At 38.7% G+C, this 21,035-nt stretch overlaps 1 protein-coding gene across 1 annotated transcript; it reads left to right on the top strand.

Moving 5' to 3' along the window:
- The first annotated feature begins 10,508 nt into the window (after positions 1-10,508).
- CFAP410 (cilia and flagella associated protein 410) lies at positions 10,509-20,649 on the top strand. The gene is made up of 7 exons (XM_007435438.4): positions 10,509-10,738; positions 12,570-12,588; positions 13,399-13,445; positions 16,237-16,466; positions 17,439-17,607; positions 17,906-17,993; positions 19,394-20,649. Exons 1-7 carry the CDS (start codon positions 10,554-10,556, stop codon positions 19,520-19,522), a joined length of 867 nt encoding a protein of 288 aa, XP_007435500.1. The 5' UTR covers positions 10,509-10,553; the 3' UTR covers positions 19,523-20,649.
- The last annotated feature ends 386 nt before the right edge of the window (positions 20,650-21,035 follow it).

Genomic DNA, 21,035 nt, shown 5'->3' with positions numbered 1-21,035 from the left:
CCAATCAAAATAACTTGATTGGCTATGATCTATAGCAGCAGGCTTGAAACCACCTCAGACTTGAAACCACCTTTGGCTTTTGAGTTGGTTAGTGTTCCAACAAGTGGCAGAACAGGCCAAAAGCTAAATTTTATTAAATTAAATACAATTTATTGTTGTTGTTGTTGTTGGTTGCACAATCAGCCAGATGTTTAGGCTGGATTTGGCATTTTTATCTACCTATCAAGTCCTTCCCAAGGACCTGGGATAGGCTGATGTTGTTTGATGGTGTTAAAGGTATCGTCACAGGATGTAAGCTGTTACAAGTAAATTTTGTAATTGACTGATGGTGATATTATTATTATTATTATTATTATTAACAACAACAACAACAATAATAATTGGTTGATTTAAATTTATTGGCCACCCAACTCTAGTGGACTCTGGGCAGTGTACAAAACTAGAGAAAACATAAAAACAGCTAAATACAATGAATGTGATTAGTCTGCAGCATACTTTCCTCCTTCCTTCACATTATAAATTACAGTTCAATGGCAACTTCTGGAGGGAATCTAGGGTTTAACTGAGTGCTTTGGGATAAGATTGCTGTACAGGTAGTCCTCAGTTAACGACCACTCATTCAGTGACTGTTTGAAGTTACGATGGGACTGAACGAGTGGTACTTAGGACCGGTCCTTGAAGTTGCTGCCATTGCAGCACTGCCACAGTCACATGATCACAATTTCTGACATTGCCTGCCAGCTTCCCACAACCAAACTCAATGGGGAAGCTGGCAGGAAGTCAGAAGTCGCGATCACGCGAGGTCCTCGCTTAATCACCCATGCAATCCTCACTTGATGACAGCAACAGGGACTGCCAGGATTGCCATTGCTAAGTGATGTGGTCATGTAATGTCATGCTTTATGACTGCATTGCTTAGTGATGAAAATTCTGGTCCAGTTACCATTGTTAAGTGAGGACTACCCGTACTATGCTTTTATGCTGTATTTTAAATTATTTCAAAACTCCTTTGTCTTCGTAGTCCTGCCCCATTATCTCATAGTTACACCCTAATGACCTCACTAGGCACATTATATGTTATATCCAATGAAATATCTGGCTGCTATATCCAATCACATTTATATTCTAATATGCATATATCTGTGAAGAGGGATTGTAACCCCATCCCACATCAATTTGTGCTTCAATGCATTGTGTTCTGGTCTCCGTTCCAAACATGCCTCTAAAAATCAAATAACTTTATTACAGCCATAAGGCCAGAAAACAATGATATAAAACCTAAAAAATAAGTGAATATAAATATAGATATAAATCAATTGACATGTATAGATATAAGATGTATAACAAGAAATAAGAATGAAATATAGAATATAAAAGTACAGGGATAAAATTGCAATAATAATAGAGTAAAATAACATAAAGTACCAGTAAGTAAATACGTCACAATCATCAACTACAAGAATGAATAGCACATATAGAGGCAGAAAACTGGGCAACATGGGGGATGATACTTGGGTTCTTAAAGTTGTGCTGTGTTTCTGGAGATGTTTTCAGGATGGGGTGGATGACAGTCATCCTAGAGTCCCTGTAAAGGGAACAACAGAGGAGCATATGGCTCAAAGACTCTGTTGAACCATTCCCACATGGGCATAGTATAGGCACTGGAGCACTGGAGTATTCTTATAGTGTCCAAAGAGGACTGATGAGGGCAGTGCAACTAGCCTGGCTAAGGTAAAAAAAAAAAGCCTACAAAATTTCAGTACTGTAATAGATGATAAATAGGAGGCTGGCCACAGAATCTCCCAAATTATAGGATTATAATATACCTCTAAACAGTTATACTACATGGTCTTCAGTTGTGATCCCTGTCCTATAGGTTCTTCTGTAGAGGGGTTTGGCAGCCCTGATACCTGAAATCAGTTTAACCAAATCTTCTGGGGACTTTGTGACTTTAGGTACTGTACTGTATGAACATATAAAAGTAAAAGGCAAGTCTCCTTCATACTGAGCTCAACTCCTGGTAACTTAATGGGCATGCCTATGCTGTTCCAGTAGCAACATGAGCTTGGCTGAAATGACTTAAAGAAACAAACAGATATCTGCTTAAATGGATGATTGAAATATGATGTTAGTACACAAACATAGGAAAGTATCTTAAACCAAGTAACCTAACTGATCTATCAAGCCCATAGATACCAAAGATTCCCCAGTGCTTCAGACAGGATTATTTCCTTAATTTATTTAGATACTAGGAATGAGGCTTTCTGCATGGAAAGAAAAATGTTCTGTTAGTGAGATACAGACCAACTATAAGAACCTGTAATTTTTGCAGAATGGCTTCCTAAAAACTTAGTTCAAGCTCTTGCCAACCTGAACTTTATCTGTCCTGGATATGTCATGAATGAGCTCCTTGTGATCACACTGCAAATTCTCTTTAGACACAAGCTGCAACCCTATGCACGCTTATGAATACATTATACTGAATGCAGTACACATCCAGGGGTTTAATACACAGCTTAAACGGAGAAAATAAAGGGCACCACTGATTCTATACAAATCCATGGGCAATAACTCAATGTGTTTACAGATCCACTTGCATAAGCAGCGCACTCAGCAATCTTTGCTTAAAAAGTGACAAGGATTTCTTCTGACCTTGCAATGCAGAATATTTTGCTATAGAAAGAACACTTACTAAACAATTTTGCACTGCCAGATCAACCCAGCTCAGAGTTACATTAGATTTTGGCTGGGATACAAATTCCTAGCTACTGATGCTTCAGAGTGCTATCTTAGAATATGCAACAGAAAACAACCCAGAAGGCTGTATATATCTTTCCAACAGCATCCTTCCAATCCCAATTCTACTCACACATTTCTTGCCAGTCAGATGTGAAGGACACACCTCAGTTTCATGCTGTGAAATCATCATCTTATTGCTGAATAATACCAGCAGCCCACAGGAGCTTTTCTGAAGGGACTGCAGTTAAGAGGAGGAGGAGGAGGCGGTGGCAATCCAGGGGCTGCACTTTGCCAGCAAATCACACTGCAGAAGCTGTTCCTAGTCATTCTCAGAAGCCTGGGATGGATGGGTCAAAATGAGTTTCCTTTGCCTGGATTCACAGAGAAAGCAGACTATCTTTGGTTCTTTGACTGAACATTACAAAAAAGTGGCTAAATTCAAATGGCTTTAAGTTGTTCAAAAGTAGCTTCTTTCAGAATGATTATAATAAAATTAAGTTATGTCCTAAATATTTAAGAAGATGCCCAGGACCAGACTGGCATATAAGATGTTCTGATATAGCATACTTTATTCTATATTTAGATTGCATTCTCAAAGCTTCCTCCCTTTTCAACTAATATTAAACTGGTATTTGACAAAATGCATTTCCCCAAAAATACACTAATAATCCTCCATGGGATGAATAACTGTGTTTAGCTCTGTATAAAAAGGACAGAACAGTTTGGAAAACAAGCAAGGAATGGCTCAGGGTAGAAAGCAGAGAGAGAGAGAGATGCTGCTCCCTTAAGACTAACATCTTAGCATTCTCAGCACAGTTGGCCCCCCAGTGCGTCCACCAGAGTTGACAATAGTTTGTAATATTTGTCAGGTTCTTTGATTTTGTGATCTTAACATTTTTTTACCTATCCATAAATAACTCTGCCCTAAATAAGTGAAAAGAAAAGAATACATAATGTAAAACCCCCCACTATTTACAGTATTTAATTACAATAATTATTCCTGTCCTTTTTAATTTTTTAAAACATTATTTTTAATCATTTTTTTAAAAGGGGGGAGAGGAGAAGAGCGAATAAGTTCTTTTAGGAACCAGAAGTTGACATTATAACATTATGCCAAGAAACATCTAATTGAATAACTAAAGCAGCATACACATTTTTAATACTGTAATTTTTGAACAAACCAGTGATCAATCAGTGACAAAATAGAATAAGGACCAGAATGAGAAATGTTATTGCATTATTATTCTCTTTTCTTGACACAATCTTTTATTGTGTTATTCATGGTACTGTACTAATTTAGCAATCGACATCTTGTGCAAAGTGTGGAACGTGCAATTTCATGAAATACACTTGTTCTTGTGGGAAAAAAATGGAAATATAAATCATGAAAATATATAGAAACATTCAGAGGAGCCACTGCTATGTATTGGGAAAGATGGCTAGTATTACCCATAAATACTAAATACATTAAACAGAGGCAAATATGCATACATCCTACACATACATAGTATTTACTAGGCCATGCCAGCTGTCATTTTCTCCACTTAGTAAAGTTTATAATTCCTCTGATAACTGAATGTTGTGAATTTCCCAACTTTCAGAATATTCACTGAAACCTTCTCTTTATGAACTCCAGTTTTGCTGCATTAGATGGGCTAGGTGAAACTGGTTCTAGGTTCTGTGTATGGTTTGCTGATCAAAATATGATGGATTAGTTCTTCTACCTGCAAACATCACAAATAGACAAGCATTTTGAGTCTAGTACTGAGGGCCACATGGTAGAATGTTGTTAGAGTGCATATTTACTACAGCACACTGTAAAATGATTGTGGTTGAGTTTCAAGGAGATGTGGTTTGTGCAGCAGACATCTGACAGCAGGTAGAAAAGTCGTACCTTGAAAAGGGGAAGAGGAATGATTTTGAGGTATTCAGAAACCATCGAGTGACCCAGTTATGAGACCACCTATGATCCCAGTGTAACCAAAAGCTAATTAGCATAGTACAATGCACACCTCTAAGGTGGAAATCTTAGAAAACATAGAACATGCTAAGCTTATTATGGGATGTTAGTATGTAACATGGAATCAAGTGCGTCTGCACAATAATGTAACCAATCATGTTTTTTTACATGCCTACTTCCCTATTTCTGAAAAGTATAAAGATGTAAAACTTTGCTCAAGGTTCCTCTCCTTAGAGAGGCAGGACTCTTTCCGCTGAAGCACTTCAGTAAAAAGAATAAAAGGATTCCCCGACTTGGTGTGTTGATTGGACCTTGTGTGCCGGGTAGACGAACCTGCCACTCCTTTGTGGCCAACAGAACTCCCCTGTATCTCCTATCCATGTACTGTCTCACAAAGGTGAGTGTATTAAGGTCAGGATATAATCTGACAGTCCACTGTACAGTTTAATCATCTGGAACCAGTTGAAGACTTTAGGCTAAAGATTGCACACCAATACTGAATATTATCCACTGGTAACAACCAACCTTTAATTTAAACTTAAAACTTAGAATGAGCACATAATCCACAGAATGAAGTATGAACTAAAAAGCTGCAAACAGGACTGAGTCCAACCTGTCACTTTCCACTGTTCCCACAAGCACTACTTGGCCAAACAAGAATCTGGTGCATTGACTATCCTTTGAAAGAACAGAAGGAGAGCTTTTCATCCCTTTATGGTGATAGAAGGCAAATTAACTTGCATTCTCAGCAAGGCTGCAAGGGTACTTGGTAGAAAATTCAGGATGGTTCTTATGCATCTTTTGCGTACTGCTTTCAAATTGTCCAATTTTCTGTTCCTTATATTTTGACCTCATAGAGCAATTGAGGAACAACTTTCCAATTAAAAATCCTTCTTTGCTGGGTGCACAAGGCAGTCCACCTTTGAAAAACAGGATTGTTAAGGCTGCCTCTGTCCCCAACTGCAAAGCCCCTGCCTAAGCTATTCATGCTCTGCTGCCTGCCTCTCTCCCCCCCCACACCCTGTTTCCCCCCCCCCGCCCAGATCTTTCACCTTCTCTATTTTTCTCTCTTGACCTCCCTGACAGCAGCAACTGTAACCAACACTCAGAGGGGTCCATGCTTGGCCTGGGAGTGGCAGTGATGGAGTACTCTTGGGGCTGGTGTTCTCTAGCAAGTGTGGAAGTAAGGGGAGAAAGGAGCAGGGAAGGCAGTGGGAGAAGAGAGGCAGGCAGCAGACAAAGGATCCCCTTCCCTAACTGCCATCCCATATCAAGGCACCAACCTCATCAATCCTGTTCCTGAAGTACAGTAAGAGGATAACTGTGGCAGTAGTAGCTGTCACGTGGACAAACTTTCCTTCCATCTTGAGGATGGAAGGAAAGAACACTGACATGTGCAGAGATTTCCCGTATGAGACATTAAGAAACTCAGCTAGCAATGATAAAATTTTTTAATGCTGCAATTGTTTTAATGCTGCAATTGTTTTGTTCATTTTTTGTTTTACTAATTTAAGAACTTGTGTAATTCACCTTGTAGCTTAATTAGCACCAGTGCAGCCAATTGCAAGGTTAATGAATAAACCCCCTCAATCTCTGAATCTTTAGAGGGATTTATGTGTTTATTTGTATAGTCACACCAGTATTGTGTACTGTAACAGTTAAAGTGTTGGACTTGGTGGAAAAACCAAGATTCAAGCTTGCTGTCAGCCACGGCAAGTTACTGGGTCAGTCACACTCTCAACTCATCCTATTTCAAAGGTTTCTGTGGTGCTGATAAAAAATGGAAATTCCTATGTATGCTGTTTAGACTGATGGAGGAAAGTGGGATATACATTAGAGACATATATTAGACGTTGCCCCCACCCCCGGAAGTCCTGCTGTGCAGCCTCATCATGGCAAGGTGTATGTGTGTTCCTGCAAGGGATAAGCAAAGAGTGTTGGGAGTGTATGCCAAGAGTATATACTCCCAGCAGAATCACCCAAGGCATGAAGGTCATCCCAGTTGCCCAGCTAAGGCAAGCAGGCACCTATACTGGATAGCAGCGATATAGGAAGATGTTGGAGGTAGATTATCATTTTAGTTACAGTGGCAAAGGCGTCAATTCATACTATGTGGGAGAAGGCAATGGTAAACCACTCCTGTATTTTTACCAAGAAAACCACATAGATAGAAAATATAAAATGATTGACAATGTGGTGCCGGATGATGGGCCCCTCAGGTTGGATGGCACTAAACATGTTATTGAGGAAGAGCTGAGGATCTTTTGGAGTACTAAGGGTGCTTATGACATGGCTAGATTAAAGCCTTTGGGACGTATACTTGCTGATGTTGCCATACAGGAAAAGAAAATCCAAAGCTACAAAGAGAATTACTTGGAACGTGGAATGTAGGAATGTGGAACATAAGAAACATGAACCCAGGAAGGCTCAACAATGAAAGATGAAATGACTACAAATTGACAACTTAGGCATCAGCAAATTGAGATGGACTGGGATTGGACACTTTCAGTCAGAAGATCACACCTTTTATTACTTAGGACATGAAAAACAAAGAAGAAATGGTGTTGCTTTTGTAGTTAGGAAGGGTATAGCAAGAACAGTACTTGGCTACAATGCAATCAGTGACCAAATAATATTGATTAGACTTTGCGGACAACCCTTTAATATGATGATCATTCAAGTTTATGCTCCAACCACTGATGCAGAAGAAGAGGAGGTTGATGACTTCTATGATCAACTACAATTCAAATTCGACAGAACATGCAAGCAAGATGCGCTGCTTGTGATTGGTGACCGGAATGCCAAACCTGGAGACATGAAAGAGGAAAATGTAGTTGGACTGTATGTCTTAGGAAACCAAAATGGAGCATGAGACTGACTTATCAATTTGTGCCACTCCAAAGATTTCTTCATAGCTAACACTGTCTTCAAACAACCAAAGCAATGCCTCTGTACATGGACATCATCAGATGGAGTATATAGAAATCAAGCTGACTATCTTATTGCTAAAAGGAGGTGGATGAGCTCAATTATAGCAGCAAAGACATGGCCAGGTGCTGACTGTGGAACAGATCACAAACTGTTCATGTGCAAGCTCCAAGTTAAGGTAAAGAAGAAGAAGAAAGCCAGTCAGTTTCCACAATATGATCTTGAACATATACCCACCATTTTCAAGAACATCAGGAATCGCTTCGAAGTCATGAATCTCATTGATAGAGAACCAGAGGAACTGTGGAATGGACTTAAAGAAGTTGTTAAGGATGAATGTGAAAAAAGACTGCCAAAAATGAAGGAAGAGAAGAAAGCAAACTGGATGTCAGAACAAACTCTGGGAATTGCCGAGAAGAGAAGAGAAGCTAAAGCCAAGAAAGACAAAAATCTCAGAAACGAATTTAACAAAGTTTCAGAAAGCTATTAGAAGAGACAAGAAGCAGTATTACAACATCTGTAACGACACTGAGGATGGAAACAAACATGGAAAAACAAGGAAAGTCTATCAAAAGATCTCTGAACTCAGAAGGAGGTTCCAACCTCAAACTGGTATTCTAAAGGATGCCAATGGACAGATAGTAACCAATTCAAAGGAGATGAAAGGTGGAATGAGTATAGTGAAACACTATATGGTAGAGATGTCAACATCCACAATATCTTGGAAGATATTCCTTACTTATAAGCACCTCTAGTACTAGAAGAGGAAGTTGGATCAGTGCTTCAGTCATTACCAAGTCAGAAAGCTACAGGAACTGATGGAATACCCACTGAAATATGGCAAGCAACAGAAGAAAAATCAGTCAAGTTTCTAACTAAGCTATGCCAGCAAATCTGGAGGATGACACAGAGGCCAACCAATTGGAAGAGGTCAATCTACATTCCAATACCACAAAAAAAAAGTGTGCAAACTATCATACAATATCTTTAATTTCACATGCTAGCAAAATAATGCTTAGGATTATCCAATGCAAATTAGAGCCGTACATAAAAAAAGAGATGCCAGATGTTCAGGCTGGCTTTAGAAAAGGCCAAGGAACACCAGACATTATTGCCAATGCATGTTGGATAATTGAAAAAGCCAAAGAATACCCAAAAGAAGTCAATATGTGTTTCATTGATTAAAGAAAAGCCTTTGTGTTGATCATGTCAAGCTACAGAATGTGCTAAAAAAAATGGGAATCTTGGAACATCTCATTGTCCTCATGAGAAACTTATATGCAGATCAGGAAGCCACAGCCTGGACAGAACATGGTGAAACAGACTGGCTCCCAGTTGGCAAAGGGCTGCAACAAGGCTACATACTCTCCCCTTATTTATTCACCTATATGTGGAATGTATATTAAGGGAAGCTGGACTGAAAAAGATGAGTGTGGTTTTAACATTGGAGGAAGAAATATCAATAACCTGCACTAGGCTGACACTACCCTGATAGCTGAACATGGAAAGGATCTGCAAGCCCTAGTACTAAAAGTCAAAGAGCATGTTGAAAAAGTGGGGCTAAAATTAAATATAAAGAAGACCAAATTAATGACAACTGGTAGAACAACCAACCTTAGAACTGACAATGAAGATATCAAAGTGGTGGATAGCTTCTGCCTTTTAGGATCAACCATCAATGGTAAAGGAACAAGCAGTCAAGAAATATGCTGTAGACTAGCACTTGGTAGAGCAGCCATGAAGGTCTTGGAAAAGATACTCAAATGCCATGATATGTTTACATCTACAAAGATCAGAATCATGCAAGCCATGGTATTCCCTGGGACACTCTATGGAAGTGAAAGTTGGACTCTGAAGAGCAGGATAGGAAGAGTATTGACACTTTTGAACTCTGGTGTTAGAGAAGACTCTTACAAAACACTGTGTTGAAAAGTACTCCTACAGAATTCTCCTCCTAAGAATACTATGGACAGCCAACGGATTATCAGATAAATCAACCCAGAGTTCTCACTCGAAGCACAAATGACCAGGCTCAAATTATCCTACTTTGGACACATTATGCAAAGACCCAGATCTCTGGAAAAGGCTCTAATGCTGGGAAAGGTGGAAGGAAAGAGAAGAAGAGGACGACCAGCAGCAAGGTGGATGGAGTCAATTACAGAGGCAAGGGGTGCACTATTGGGAGACATGAAAAAACAGGTTAGGGATAGATCGTCTTGGAGAAAATCTATGTGGTCATTAGGAGTCAAAAACGACGTGATGGCACATCATCCATCCATCACTTAGATGTTGGGCAGTTTACCCATGTCGTTCCTCAAAGACATCTACTTACCTTATTTATGCATGAAGCTTAACATTTTTTGTTAATTATGCTTCTACCAATCCATAGTAACTGCTGCATGCAGACTGTCACTATTTGCTTGCCCCAGGCTACGACACAGGCGTGTTAAGAAGATAAAGCACCAAGGGGTGAAACCAGGTATGCTAATTTTTAATACAGGGAGAAAAGGTTGAGCAGAAATACGGGAAAAAAGCAAGCATTCAAGTAATGAAAACCTGAGATCTATCCACAAACGTCGATCAGCCCTCTCCGAAGGACAGGAGACAAACATAGTTAACGAACAGGGGTACAATGATTGTGAGAAACAAGCAATCTTCTGCCCAGGTAAGATGGGAAGCTGTGACGTGTAACACTTCAGTGGAAGGGCACTCCGTGAAGCAGCGAGCAACGCCGCGACTGCGACAGAAAGCAAACTCCCCCGCCTGCCCGCTTCCGCCCCCGGGCCCGCTACAACTGACTTCGCCCCTGCAGTCGTTGCTGAGGCTTGTGCGCCGTCGTTAAGAGGCGTGGCGACGGCGAGGGGGCGGGAGAAGACAGTTAGGTTCCGCCTCTCTTTGCCAGCTTGTGAGCTCCGCTGGGAATGGGATGGAGGTGATGGCGCCTGCGCCTGGAGCCGTCCTGGGAAACGCGTCGGAAGTTCCCACGCCAGCTTTTGCTAAGAGGCCCGAGAAGCCCGATGGTCGTGCCGAGACCATGAAATTGACCCGTAAAGCGGTTTTGTCTCGAGCGAAGGCTACGAGCCTCGGAGGGGTCCGGAAGCTGAATTGCTGGTGAGGAGGGCAACCGGTGGCCTTTTATATTAACTGCAGTTCCCGGCATTCCTCGCGATTGGCCGTGGCGGCTGGGGTGCTGATCGCTGTAGTTCAGTGAAGGTTTGGAGAGCTGCTGCTCCTCGCTTTCCTTTGCTCCGTTTTCTTCGTAATGAGGACCAACGGGTTGAGATTTTCCACCAAGAGGCCTAGTGGTGGAAAAAGCGTGCCTTGCAGAATTATTATAAAGGATTTGGCTAGCAAAATGTGAATTTCTGAAAGTTCATCTTGATAGTAGCATTAGTTACAGACCGTCTTCTGATTTCTAAATCCAGAGTTGCTGAAAAGCGAAAGAATGTATTCAGTCCCAGTCACGTTGAAAGCCACTATATAAATATTGATTACTAGTAACTGAAATGGTTGTTACATTCCAATTCAATATCTTTATTTTCTGTTTTGCAGAATTAAAAATGACATTTCATTATCTGGTCAGTCAGTAATTTTTTCATCCTCTTTTATACATTTAAGTACATGGCCTATTTTCCTCCTCCACTTCCCTTTCCATTCATCAGTTGACCAAGCATGCAGTATAAAAGGGATGGTAAAACTTGACTTTTGTCTGAATATCCAGGATGAAGCTATGGCCAAAAAAATGACTTTGGGCTCCTAAATCCCTTTCAAAACAAGCAGAGTCACAACATTATCCTGAAGTCATCTGGACTTGTCTAACATGTTGTACATGGAACTGTCTTAAATCTATTCAGAACTTAACCAAATACAGCCTGATTAACGTATGCTATTGTGTGCCTAGACCATCGCTCAGCTGTTCCTTTTGAGTTCCATGATTGCAGATTTGATGCTCAAACAAAAAGCTTTTAGTGTTGTGGATTGAAGCTACTTGAAGCATTACTTTCTTCCTAATTACCTTCCTGATTCCTGCAGTCTGTTTATAAGAATTTTCTGGCTCCTCGTTGATCTGGTTTTTTACATTTTTTTTCATACTTTTCTTTTTTGGTAATAGATGGCATATTCTTATAGTCTTATTACTATATCTTTCTGTATTTTTCTTCTTTCCCTCTTTTTTCTTACAATAGCAGTCCCTTCCCTTCCTTCCAAAAATATTGTTCTAAAGTTATCTAGAAATATCCTACACTCATCCCTCCCTCCCACCCTTCTGTTTTGTTTTCTTCTATCTGAAATACCTTACATTCCAAATTGTGCTGTATTGGCTTGTTACTGAAAACCCTTGGCATCCCCTTTTCTGTACCACATTTAAAATGCAGGACTTTTACTGTATCTTTCTGTATACGGAGAAAGTCCTGGGAACTGTTTTTTTAATAGCCTTCCACCTTATAATATGAATACTATCAATGGTATCAGTGGTTACTACTGCTCACCATTAGTTTGCTTAATCAAAGCTCTGTGGTCTATAGATCCTATTACTATTTAACCCCAGAAATTTGGGCTTCCCCTTGAAATATTGGGGCTGGGGAAATAGCTCTCTCCTATTATCATGCCCAGATTTGTTGGCCTAGCTACAGTGTGGTTACACATAGTTTGACTTGCACATAAATAGGAAGTCTTTCACAGAGTTGGGAATTTCAGAGGCTTTCCAATTGCATGGAGTAGCATCTGTGCACATACAAGCATAGGTATATTGCGGAGATGTTGACAAAATGTATAAAGCAGGTCATGAGTAGGCCACGCTGCCTTTCACACTAAAGCATAAACGGCATTTGTAGAGGGCTTCAATTGCTCTGTCATTTATAGCTCTCCTTTTCTTAGTGTGAATATTGCTTTAGTTAATATACTATTTTATATATGCCTGTTAAATATGTTTTTCTTTCTTTAGGGGAAGCCGTATCGCGGATGTAAGTACCATTCCTAATTTTCTAATATGTAAGAAATGGAAATAATTACTACAGTATTGGTTCTTTCTCATAGACTCTTCCCAGCAGGGGATCATGAGTGGTTCTTAGCTGTTCCCTGACTTGAGTGAAACCAAAAGATACTAAATCCAGGGAAGAAGCAAAAACTCATCAGTTGGTACTTTGCTTCTTTCTCACTGGAAAAGTAGATATTAGAGGGCTGAGGAGCTGGCAGTAGTGTAATTCTGAGCCTCCTTTAGTTACAAGTACCTCATGCTGAAGCTGCCAATGAGAAGAGATCAAAGGATTGACTCATCAATTGGAGGTTTTATGTCATTGTGATTTGCCTTGCCTGATTTTGACAGAGTTGCAATGGACTCAGTTGCACTGTATATCTGCACTGCCATTGAGGAAGGGACAAGTGGTAATACATATGCTTTGTTTGCAGGAAGTTCAAGCCCTAGCATTTCAAGGTAAAAGGATGTCTGCTATTATATTCTAGGGAATACTGTTGCCTGAAATTCTGAAAAACAGCATCCAGTAATAGTGTAGGTAACTTTGAAATAGAAAAACCTGTTGATTCAGCTGACTTCTGTAGTTCTGTCAATCTGCCAAATAGTTGGATTCAGTACATTTTGGCTTCAATCTACATAAAAGAATGTTGTAATACAGTACTTCTGTTATGGATGCTTAAATACAGTATTTATCAATAGGCTTATTAGCTCAATCGATTAATTACATAACTTGTTCCTTCTCCCTGCAAGACTGAAGTTTTGCTAATATTTTGTCTGTTTTTTCTTTTTAATCACCTAGATAACAATCTGCCGTGAGCTTCCCAATGTTGAGGTGATCACATTCAGGTGTGTGTTAGAGCAATGGCTGCCTAATAAAAACCCAAGGGAAACCAGTGGTCTTTCTTTCAGCATGGAACCTGAACATAAATCCTTACCAGCTCTTGAGCATTCAGGCAATGTGCCTCTCAAATCACTGTGTTCTTATGTTTCATTTTTAAGCTCTAGTTTTTAGTACATTTATAACTTCTTTACCAGTATCAATACATGGCTGTTCAGTAAGAACTGGTGCAGCAATATTATTTCATTATTGGATCATACATAGACAGTCTCTCTTTTTCTAATTATTTATTTTTTTAAATAGTAACAGAAAAAGAAAACAATGCAAAGTTAATTACAATGCAAATACATATATTCTCAAAGAAAAAAAACTGCATAAAAAGTGCTTTAAAAAGAAAGTTAAAAAAACACAACAGGAAAAAAGGAAACAAAGTATAATATATCGTTATAACAGTTAAGTATATATAGAATTGTAATTGTTATCTAATGTAAATATTATTCAAGTACATATATATTTATTTCTAATACACTTATATAATATCATTCTTTTTTAACCTACTGTATTTTGTATAAATGAGTTCCATTTTTCATTATACTTGTTCATACAAAGTTTGTGCCTATAGGCAATCCACTCATAGGTGCAGCCAGGTCTTCCATCCATTGAGTGAATGGGGCCATACATTTATCTTTCCAATGCTGCAATATCAGTCTTTTGGCCATAGTAAGGGCACAGAGAATCTATTTATGTTGCCCAGTTGTCAAATTCCATGTAATAGGTATGTAATTCAAGAGATTATCCTCTTAAAATTTTAGCTTTTGTCACACAGTCACATTTATATAATCTACTACGTTGTCCCAAAACTTAGTAAGTATAGGACATTGTAAAAACACGTGTTTTAAAGAAGCATGAACTCCAACAGAATGCTGTTTTAGATAGTCCTTTTCTATACAGATGTAATGGAGTCCAATAAATTCTAAACATCATTTTTTGTTATATAGGTCATAGTTTAAGGTCCATTGACACTCTTGCTATGGAAGTTAAGACACTCTCCCATTGTTTAGGCAATATAGGAACCTCTAATTCTTTATTCCATTCATTTCTTATCATCTGCATATCAAATTGATTTATTGATAACAAATTTCTATAAAAACTGATAGGTTTTTTAGTTTTAAAGGATTTAAAAAGTTGTTCTAGTATCTCAGGTGTCTCAGAAGCTGAAAATACTGCTAGTCCAAACAATGTTGTTAACAAATGTTATAGCTGTAAATATTGTCATTGGGTTACATCTGATAGATGATATTTATCTCTTAACACAGAGTATGTTAAACATTCATCTTCATTGTTTATCAGTTGGTCCAAAGTTAATATCCCTGCTTCCATCCAATTTTTCCATATCACCATCTTTTTCCCAGTTTTTAAAGTTGGGTTTCCCCATGAAGTCAATTTAGCATGTGAAAAAGGGTCAAATCTTCTGTTGGGCATTACATTCCATAACTTTCTAATTGATATCTCATTAAAGGCATTTAATCTCATGTTCAATCTCAACTGGAAGGTCCTTTCACAAAGAAAGGAGCTTTCTGAAAAAATCCTCCATAAATTCAGCCAGGTTTGAATTGACTTGGAGGGTTCTCAGTGCCAATCACACGTAAATTTTTCTTGCACAGTTACAACTCTAAGTATGTAATTTGTTTATCCAAAATATTATTACTAGCTTGAGTAATAGTGCTGTGAGCACCTAGCCAGTCTTCAGAGGAAGCCATTTTCTCTTGCAACTGCCTTAAATCATTTTTAAGCTCTGCCAGATCTTAAAAATGTACCTGAGCCTGATCTCTTTTAACAAGTTAGTGGGAGAATCCTCCTTCACCATCTTCCCTGGTTTGGCAGATAGTGGTACAGCTGAAATTAAGCTAGCTGTTGATTGTTTGGGTCTAGTTGCCATATCAATAGCTCATTAAAAGCAAAATAATATGTAATAAAAAGTTTTATTTATGGGATGATCAAAGTTTTTGTCCACACAGTCAGAAGTTTGAAAACACTTTAATCAGGAGAGAGGTGAGAGACATGCACTCATAGCACCATTCCAAACTGGAAGTATGCAGTCTCATATTTCTGCATTATGTGCCTAACCTACCCCTTCAGGTATACCCTCTTTTCTATGCTTTAAATTATTATTTTTATTTAATAACACCAGATCAGAAGGAAGGAAATTGCAGATCTTCATTCCTTATTTCATTAACCGTATAAATTAGCAATCCATTACTCAAATCATTCTTGAAGACCCTATCCATTTATCTATTCACCTATTTGTTGTCTGTTTGTGTATGTATCATTTCAGGGATTTATTTTTGTTCCTCTTGATCTCTCTCTACCTCACGTCATAAATGCACATTATCATAGCTTTGTGCTCTGCATCCCAGCCTTATCTTCTTTTACCTTCTCTTTATTCAGTGCATCTTTGTTTCTGGTCCTAGCTCTACTTCTAAGTTCAGCAGCAACAGCACACAAGGCTTATACTCTTTTAGAAACTAAGTAATTTTGAATATCGGTGGGCAGTCTGATGATGTAATCTGATTTCAAAATCTTGAAAACATAATGAACAATGTAAATGTAATGATCTGATTATTTCTCTTTCTCCTCTTATTTTTCATGGGTTCTTTCAGATTTCAAATGTTCTACAGAACGATAAGAAAGGCCTACAAATATTTGTGTATCCAGGTGGCTTAGGATTTTTATGTTGCACAGAGAGTTGTAGTTGTTAATGCTGCCTTTGGTTTCCACCTTATTTGTTTTCTTCTCTAGTGCAAATAACATCTCCAGTCTGGAACCTATTAACCAGTGCCAGAAGCTAACTGAGCTTTATCTCAGGAGAAACTGTATTTCAAGCCTCCATGAGCTGTTCCACTTGAAAAAACTGCCCTACCTGAGAATCCTCTGGATGTCTGAGAATCCCTGCTGTGGCTCTGACCTCCATCACTACAGAATGACAGTGCTGCGTAATCTTCCTAGTCTCCACAAGCTTGACAATAAAAGTGTGTATAGCAGCAAATTCCTTGGTGGGGTGTGTGAGAAGCTTAGGAAGAATTGTGTAGCAGAATGAGAGAGCATTTTGAATTAATACTTATTTGAACTGATGAGGGGGAGGGTATTAATTTATTGTTTCATATGAAAACAACTCCTTGCCAGGAACAAGCGCACAAAAGCTCAGCATTGTTGGCTTTTACATATTATGTAGTTATCCCTTTAGTATACTGGTGGGCAACCTATGAGCAGTCTGCAGCCCTCATCAGCATTCCATTTGTGGCCCTCAGAGAAGACGAGGCTGAATTTTTTCAGTCTTTTCTTTGGGGGGTTTTGGAGGACAAAATGAGCTCCATGGGGCTCACATTATTTAGAGCTCAAAAGAGAGTTAATTACATATGTTGGGTTACAGTTAGCTTCAGTTAGCTTATAGTTAAGGCAATGCTATTCCTGCCTTGTGTTAAGAAATTAATATCTGTTGTCAAAAATGCACATTTAAACTTCAGAAAGTTCAGAAAAGGTGGCAGCAAATTCTAGCGGCTGATCCTTCCCCTCTTCTCTAGTATTTTATAAGATTAAGGACCTGCTTATGAACAGAAAACGTATTTTTTACTAAGTATATTCTTAGTTTAATATATTAGTTTCAAATATGAGAAAAGCAGTTATTAAATTCCTGTGATCTTATTAATTCACAGAATTAGCTGTATTGGAAGAATGGTACATAGCCACATCTTTTAAAATCAAAGGAGCCTTTCATATTATATTAATACATATATCAAATATAATATATAGGACTATACCAAAAGTACTGTAGGCTTGGATTTTAATATGGTGAATCTGCTTAGCACATTTTATTTTTACTTTTTAAAAAATGTTATTGCTGTAAAGCTGCTCAGAATCTTCTGGGAAGGAATGGGTTATAAGCATCGTAAGAATAAATAAGTAATACTGCTCCCTCTTTGGCTTTTGTTTGACGTGTATAGTGGTGACAGAGGAAGAACTGTCACATGCACTATTAGAAGGAGAAGAGATAACAACACCCCCAGTTAAAACAGATGTAGACAGCTGCTGCCAATACTCTAACACTGAGTCCAGCACGACAGAATCTACAACAGAAAATGAACTTGTGAACTTCAGCCTTGAGGAGACAAAGTGAGGCGAGCTCTGTTGTTTGTTGTTAGCATTTATTTTTTGGATTTAATTTATGTGGAATGTTTGGTGCAACCCGGTTCAGTCTTACCTGGAGAAAAATTGATTCCTCACTTGTGTAAATCAATAAATCACCATATGAGAAGGGATTCCTTGATTTTTAAGTATGCAGAAACATTACATTTTAGCTTTTTATGCAGCATCTAGGTGTCCCTCTTCAAATATAGTACTTTGCAAGGTGCTATGTTTATAGAACTCTGCATTAATTCATCCTTTTGCTTACGTTCCTCTTCTTGTGCAGTAAAATCCGTGAGCAGCTTGGTATGAAGCCTGTTGTTCCGAGAGAGAAATTTTCACCCCCAGAAGTAGGTGGTAACCGGAAAAAATGGGTGAGCATAAGAGTCTTCCCCACCCCAAAAATCCATAGTTCTGTATATTTTTGGATCATATGATGTGTTGCCTTGCACTGAACAGTGGTACAAAACCCAGGTAATAATCAGCTCAGCTCTGCTGGGTTGGAATAGTGAAAGACCCTTACAGAAGCTGTTTTTATAGGCAGCCCAAGTTGGAGAGACAAAAAGCATTTATTAGCCTTTGTATTCCATCCATATAGGTGGGGGTTGGGGGGGCAACTCTTTGCTGTTGTGAGGAAGTTATTGGCTGGCTGGGATTTCCAAGTTCATTGTGAATGCTGTGTAGCTAGTTGGTCCTAGTAATTTTAGAAAAAAGGGAGCAGAGCAGATCAAAATTCAACAGTTCTCAAAAGTAAGTGATGTTTACTAATTCTTTCACTTTAATCCTATTTTATAATCATCACCACCACCACCATGAAACCACAACATCTGCCTATCCCAGGTCCTTGGGAAGGACTTGATGGGATAAAAATGCCAAATCCAGTCTAAACATCTGGCTGACTGTGCAACTAACCATAATAAATATATGTACAAATGCTTTATCTTACAGTGATGCCCTGTGGTTCAGGTTGATTGTATGCTGTAATTTTGAAATGTTAACATTACACTGGATTGACAAATCAGGTGCTGCTTCATAATAATCTATGATGTCTGGCATGTTTACTTTACCTTTTTATTATCAGTTATGTGAGCTGCAGTGAACAGATCGTCCTGAAAAATAGCCTATGAATCTGTCAATGTTCTTATTAAAAGCAAAGTTACCAATGAATATAGCTTTCATTGTGCCAAGTATTTTTCTTTTGGACAGAATGAATCCAGCAAAAAGCTTCAAAAATAGTAGGTGCAAAGAATAGATGTCTTCTAAATAGGTCTTTAGAAAACTCTTGTGCCTAGGACCTCCCCACCCCCACCCCCCACCCCCCCACCCCAAATACCTGGGACATACAAGGACAGTGCAGTGCAGTGCTGGATTAGACTGAACATCTGCCCCTAATATAACTCTTCCTTCCACCATACCAGGCAGATAGTACAAAAGCAGACTTCATAGAGATAATGTTGTAATTCTCCTCCAAACTGTTAATTAGAAACCCTTTGTCTCTAAACGAGATGATGATGATGATGATGATGATGATGATGATATTTAATATAAACGCCCACTCCAGTGGACTTTGAACCTAGTTTTTCTAACATTGTACAATTGATAAATCTGTCTTCTATGTAATTCAGTTCTGTTCATAGAATAATCTGCTTAAATATGTGAGAACAGATTGGAGGAAAACATTGAGGTAGTAATGATAAGAGCACTAGGCTGTTTATGCAGAGTGAATAATTCTATGATTTGCTCTGATTTTGATTTTTGTCTCCTGGATCAACAGAACAATATCCTCAGTGCCATCATGCTGCTCCTAGAAGAGCTGGATTCAGAGGGTTTAGAAGTCCTCCATCAAACGGTTGGAAACAAACTCCAAGCCTTGCAGAAGAAGGAACTCCATGAGGACCGATAGCACATCCTAGGCAACTATTTGTGGATCAGCAGAATTCATTTCACTAGCCTTCTAGCATCCTTTGTGTGCTGTTGGGCTTCCCATGAGAATGTATGATTGTGTCCAGAAAAAACAAGCACATCCTGTGTTTCATGTGCTAGAAGCATGTTCTACAATAATTTTTCATCTACAATTTGTGTGCCTACATTTATGCAACTAGTACCCCACCTTCCACAAAGGCTGGCAGCAGAGATGGCAAACAAGCATGTATAGAGCTACAGACAGTACTTGTCATTTGGAAAAGGATGTATTTCACCTCTTGTTACTGCCTTCCAGCTAGAAGAATCATGCCTATACTCATGGCTTTGTCAGACTAAGCTTGTGATACATCTGACTTGGTGAGCATGGTGGCCTTCCCTAATATCCCAATACTGGAGCAAGACTAAGCTTCATGTCTCCATCTTCTCTTTCTACATTTAATAGTGTTTGATAATCCTGTCCTCAAAGCCAGAATTTCATAAAACATTAAAACTAAAAAAGAAAAATCACTGAATGTTTAAATTAAAAGCTTGAGGAAGTCATAATTCTTCCTCTACTAAGTAACTTGAACTTGATGAAAAAATTGTCACTTGCAGTAAATTTTGAATTACAATTCCATATTATAACTCTGAATGTTTCCCTCTGTCCATGCAGCCTTCTAGAAAAATAAATGTTATTCGAGGGGAGGGTATAACATCAGTGTGATTCTGTAAGGAACCAGCATTAGTCTCTGCTGTACTGAACAAAATCCACTTCAGTATAATCTGAGATAGTGGGTCCTCCAGCCTCTCTAGTCTGTCAAGCTGCGTCTAGTGCAGGAGCTTCACTATGCTGTGAAATAGGTAGAATTTTCCTTCCATAAGATGAAGATCCTTTGACTAATGGCTGTGGTTGCAAATTGTGTGCTTTTTTGTTGATTCTTTATAGAACACTGACCCAGATCTGTGTTTATCTCTGTATGGATAGGACTATCTGGCCCTTACTAACTTGGTTAGCAGCAAGTTCCACTTGTAACTTGGGATTTTTTGCTTCTGTTGATCAACATTTCTGGGGTGATGTTACCATACAAATGAAAATAAAATAAACCCCCGTTTTCAATCCTCTAAAAATGTCTTTCTATGAGCTAGGGTGGTGGAAAAATTGGGGCCTACACTGTTATATTGTCCAGCTCCACCTATTTGATTAATAATGTCGACAAAATCATATGTAAGCTAAATGACTCAGTGATGTATAGAAAAATACAATGTTCTTGTAACACTTAAATCTTGATTTTTCAGGAATGCTTCTGGTGTTTCAATCCTTGGTACTTAATTGGCCATCAGTATTTTATGTATGCAAAAAGTGGTTAAGTCAAGTCCTCTGGTTTTGCCATGATTCCAAATGGTATGTGTCCTTTCTAGCAGATGTTTTAAAAACAGTACTTCCTTCCCGTGATTAGGGCTTCAGGGTAAATACTTGCATGACATGAATTCTTATCCCCAACCATTACAGCTGT

Source organism: Python bivittatus, unplaced genomic scaffold, assembly GCF_059951505.1.
Source record: "Python bivittatus isolate LINGU-HERP-01145 unplaced genomic scaffold, Pbiv_v1 ctg000980_np1212, whole genome shotgun sequence".
In the NCBI taxonomy this organism is placed as follows: Eukaryota; Metazoa; Chordata; class Lepidosauria; order Squamata; family Pythonidae; genus Python; species Python bivittatus.
The sequence above is the reverse complement of the archived record's forward strand: the minus strand, read 5'-3'. Positions and strand labels throughout refer to the sequence as shown.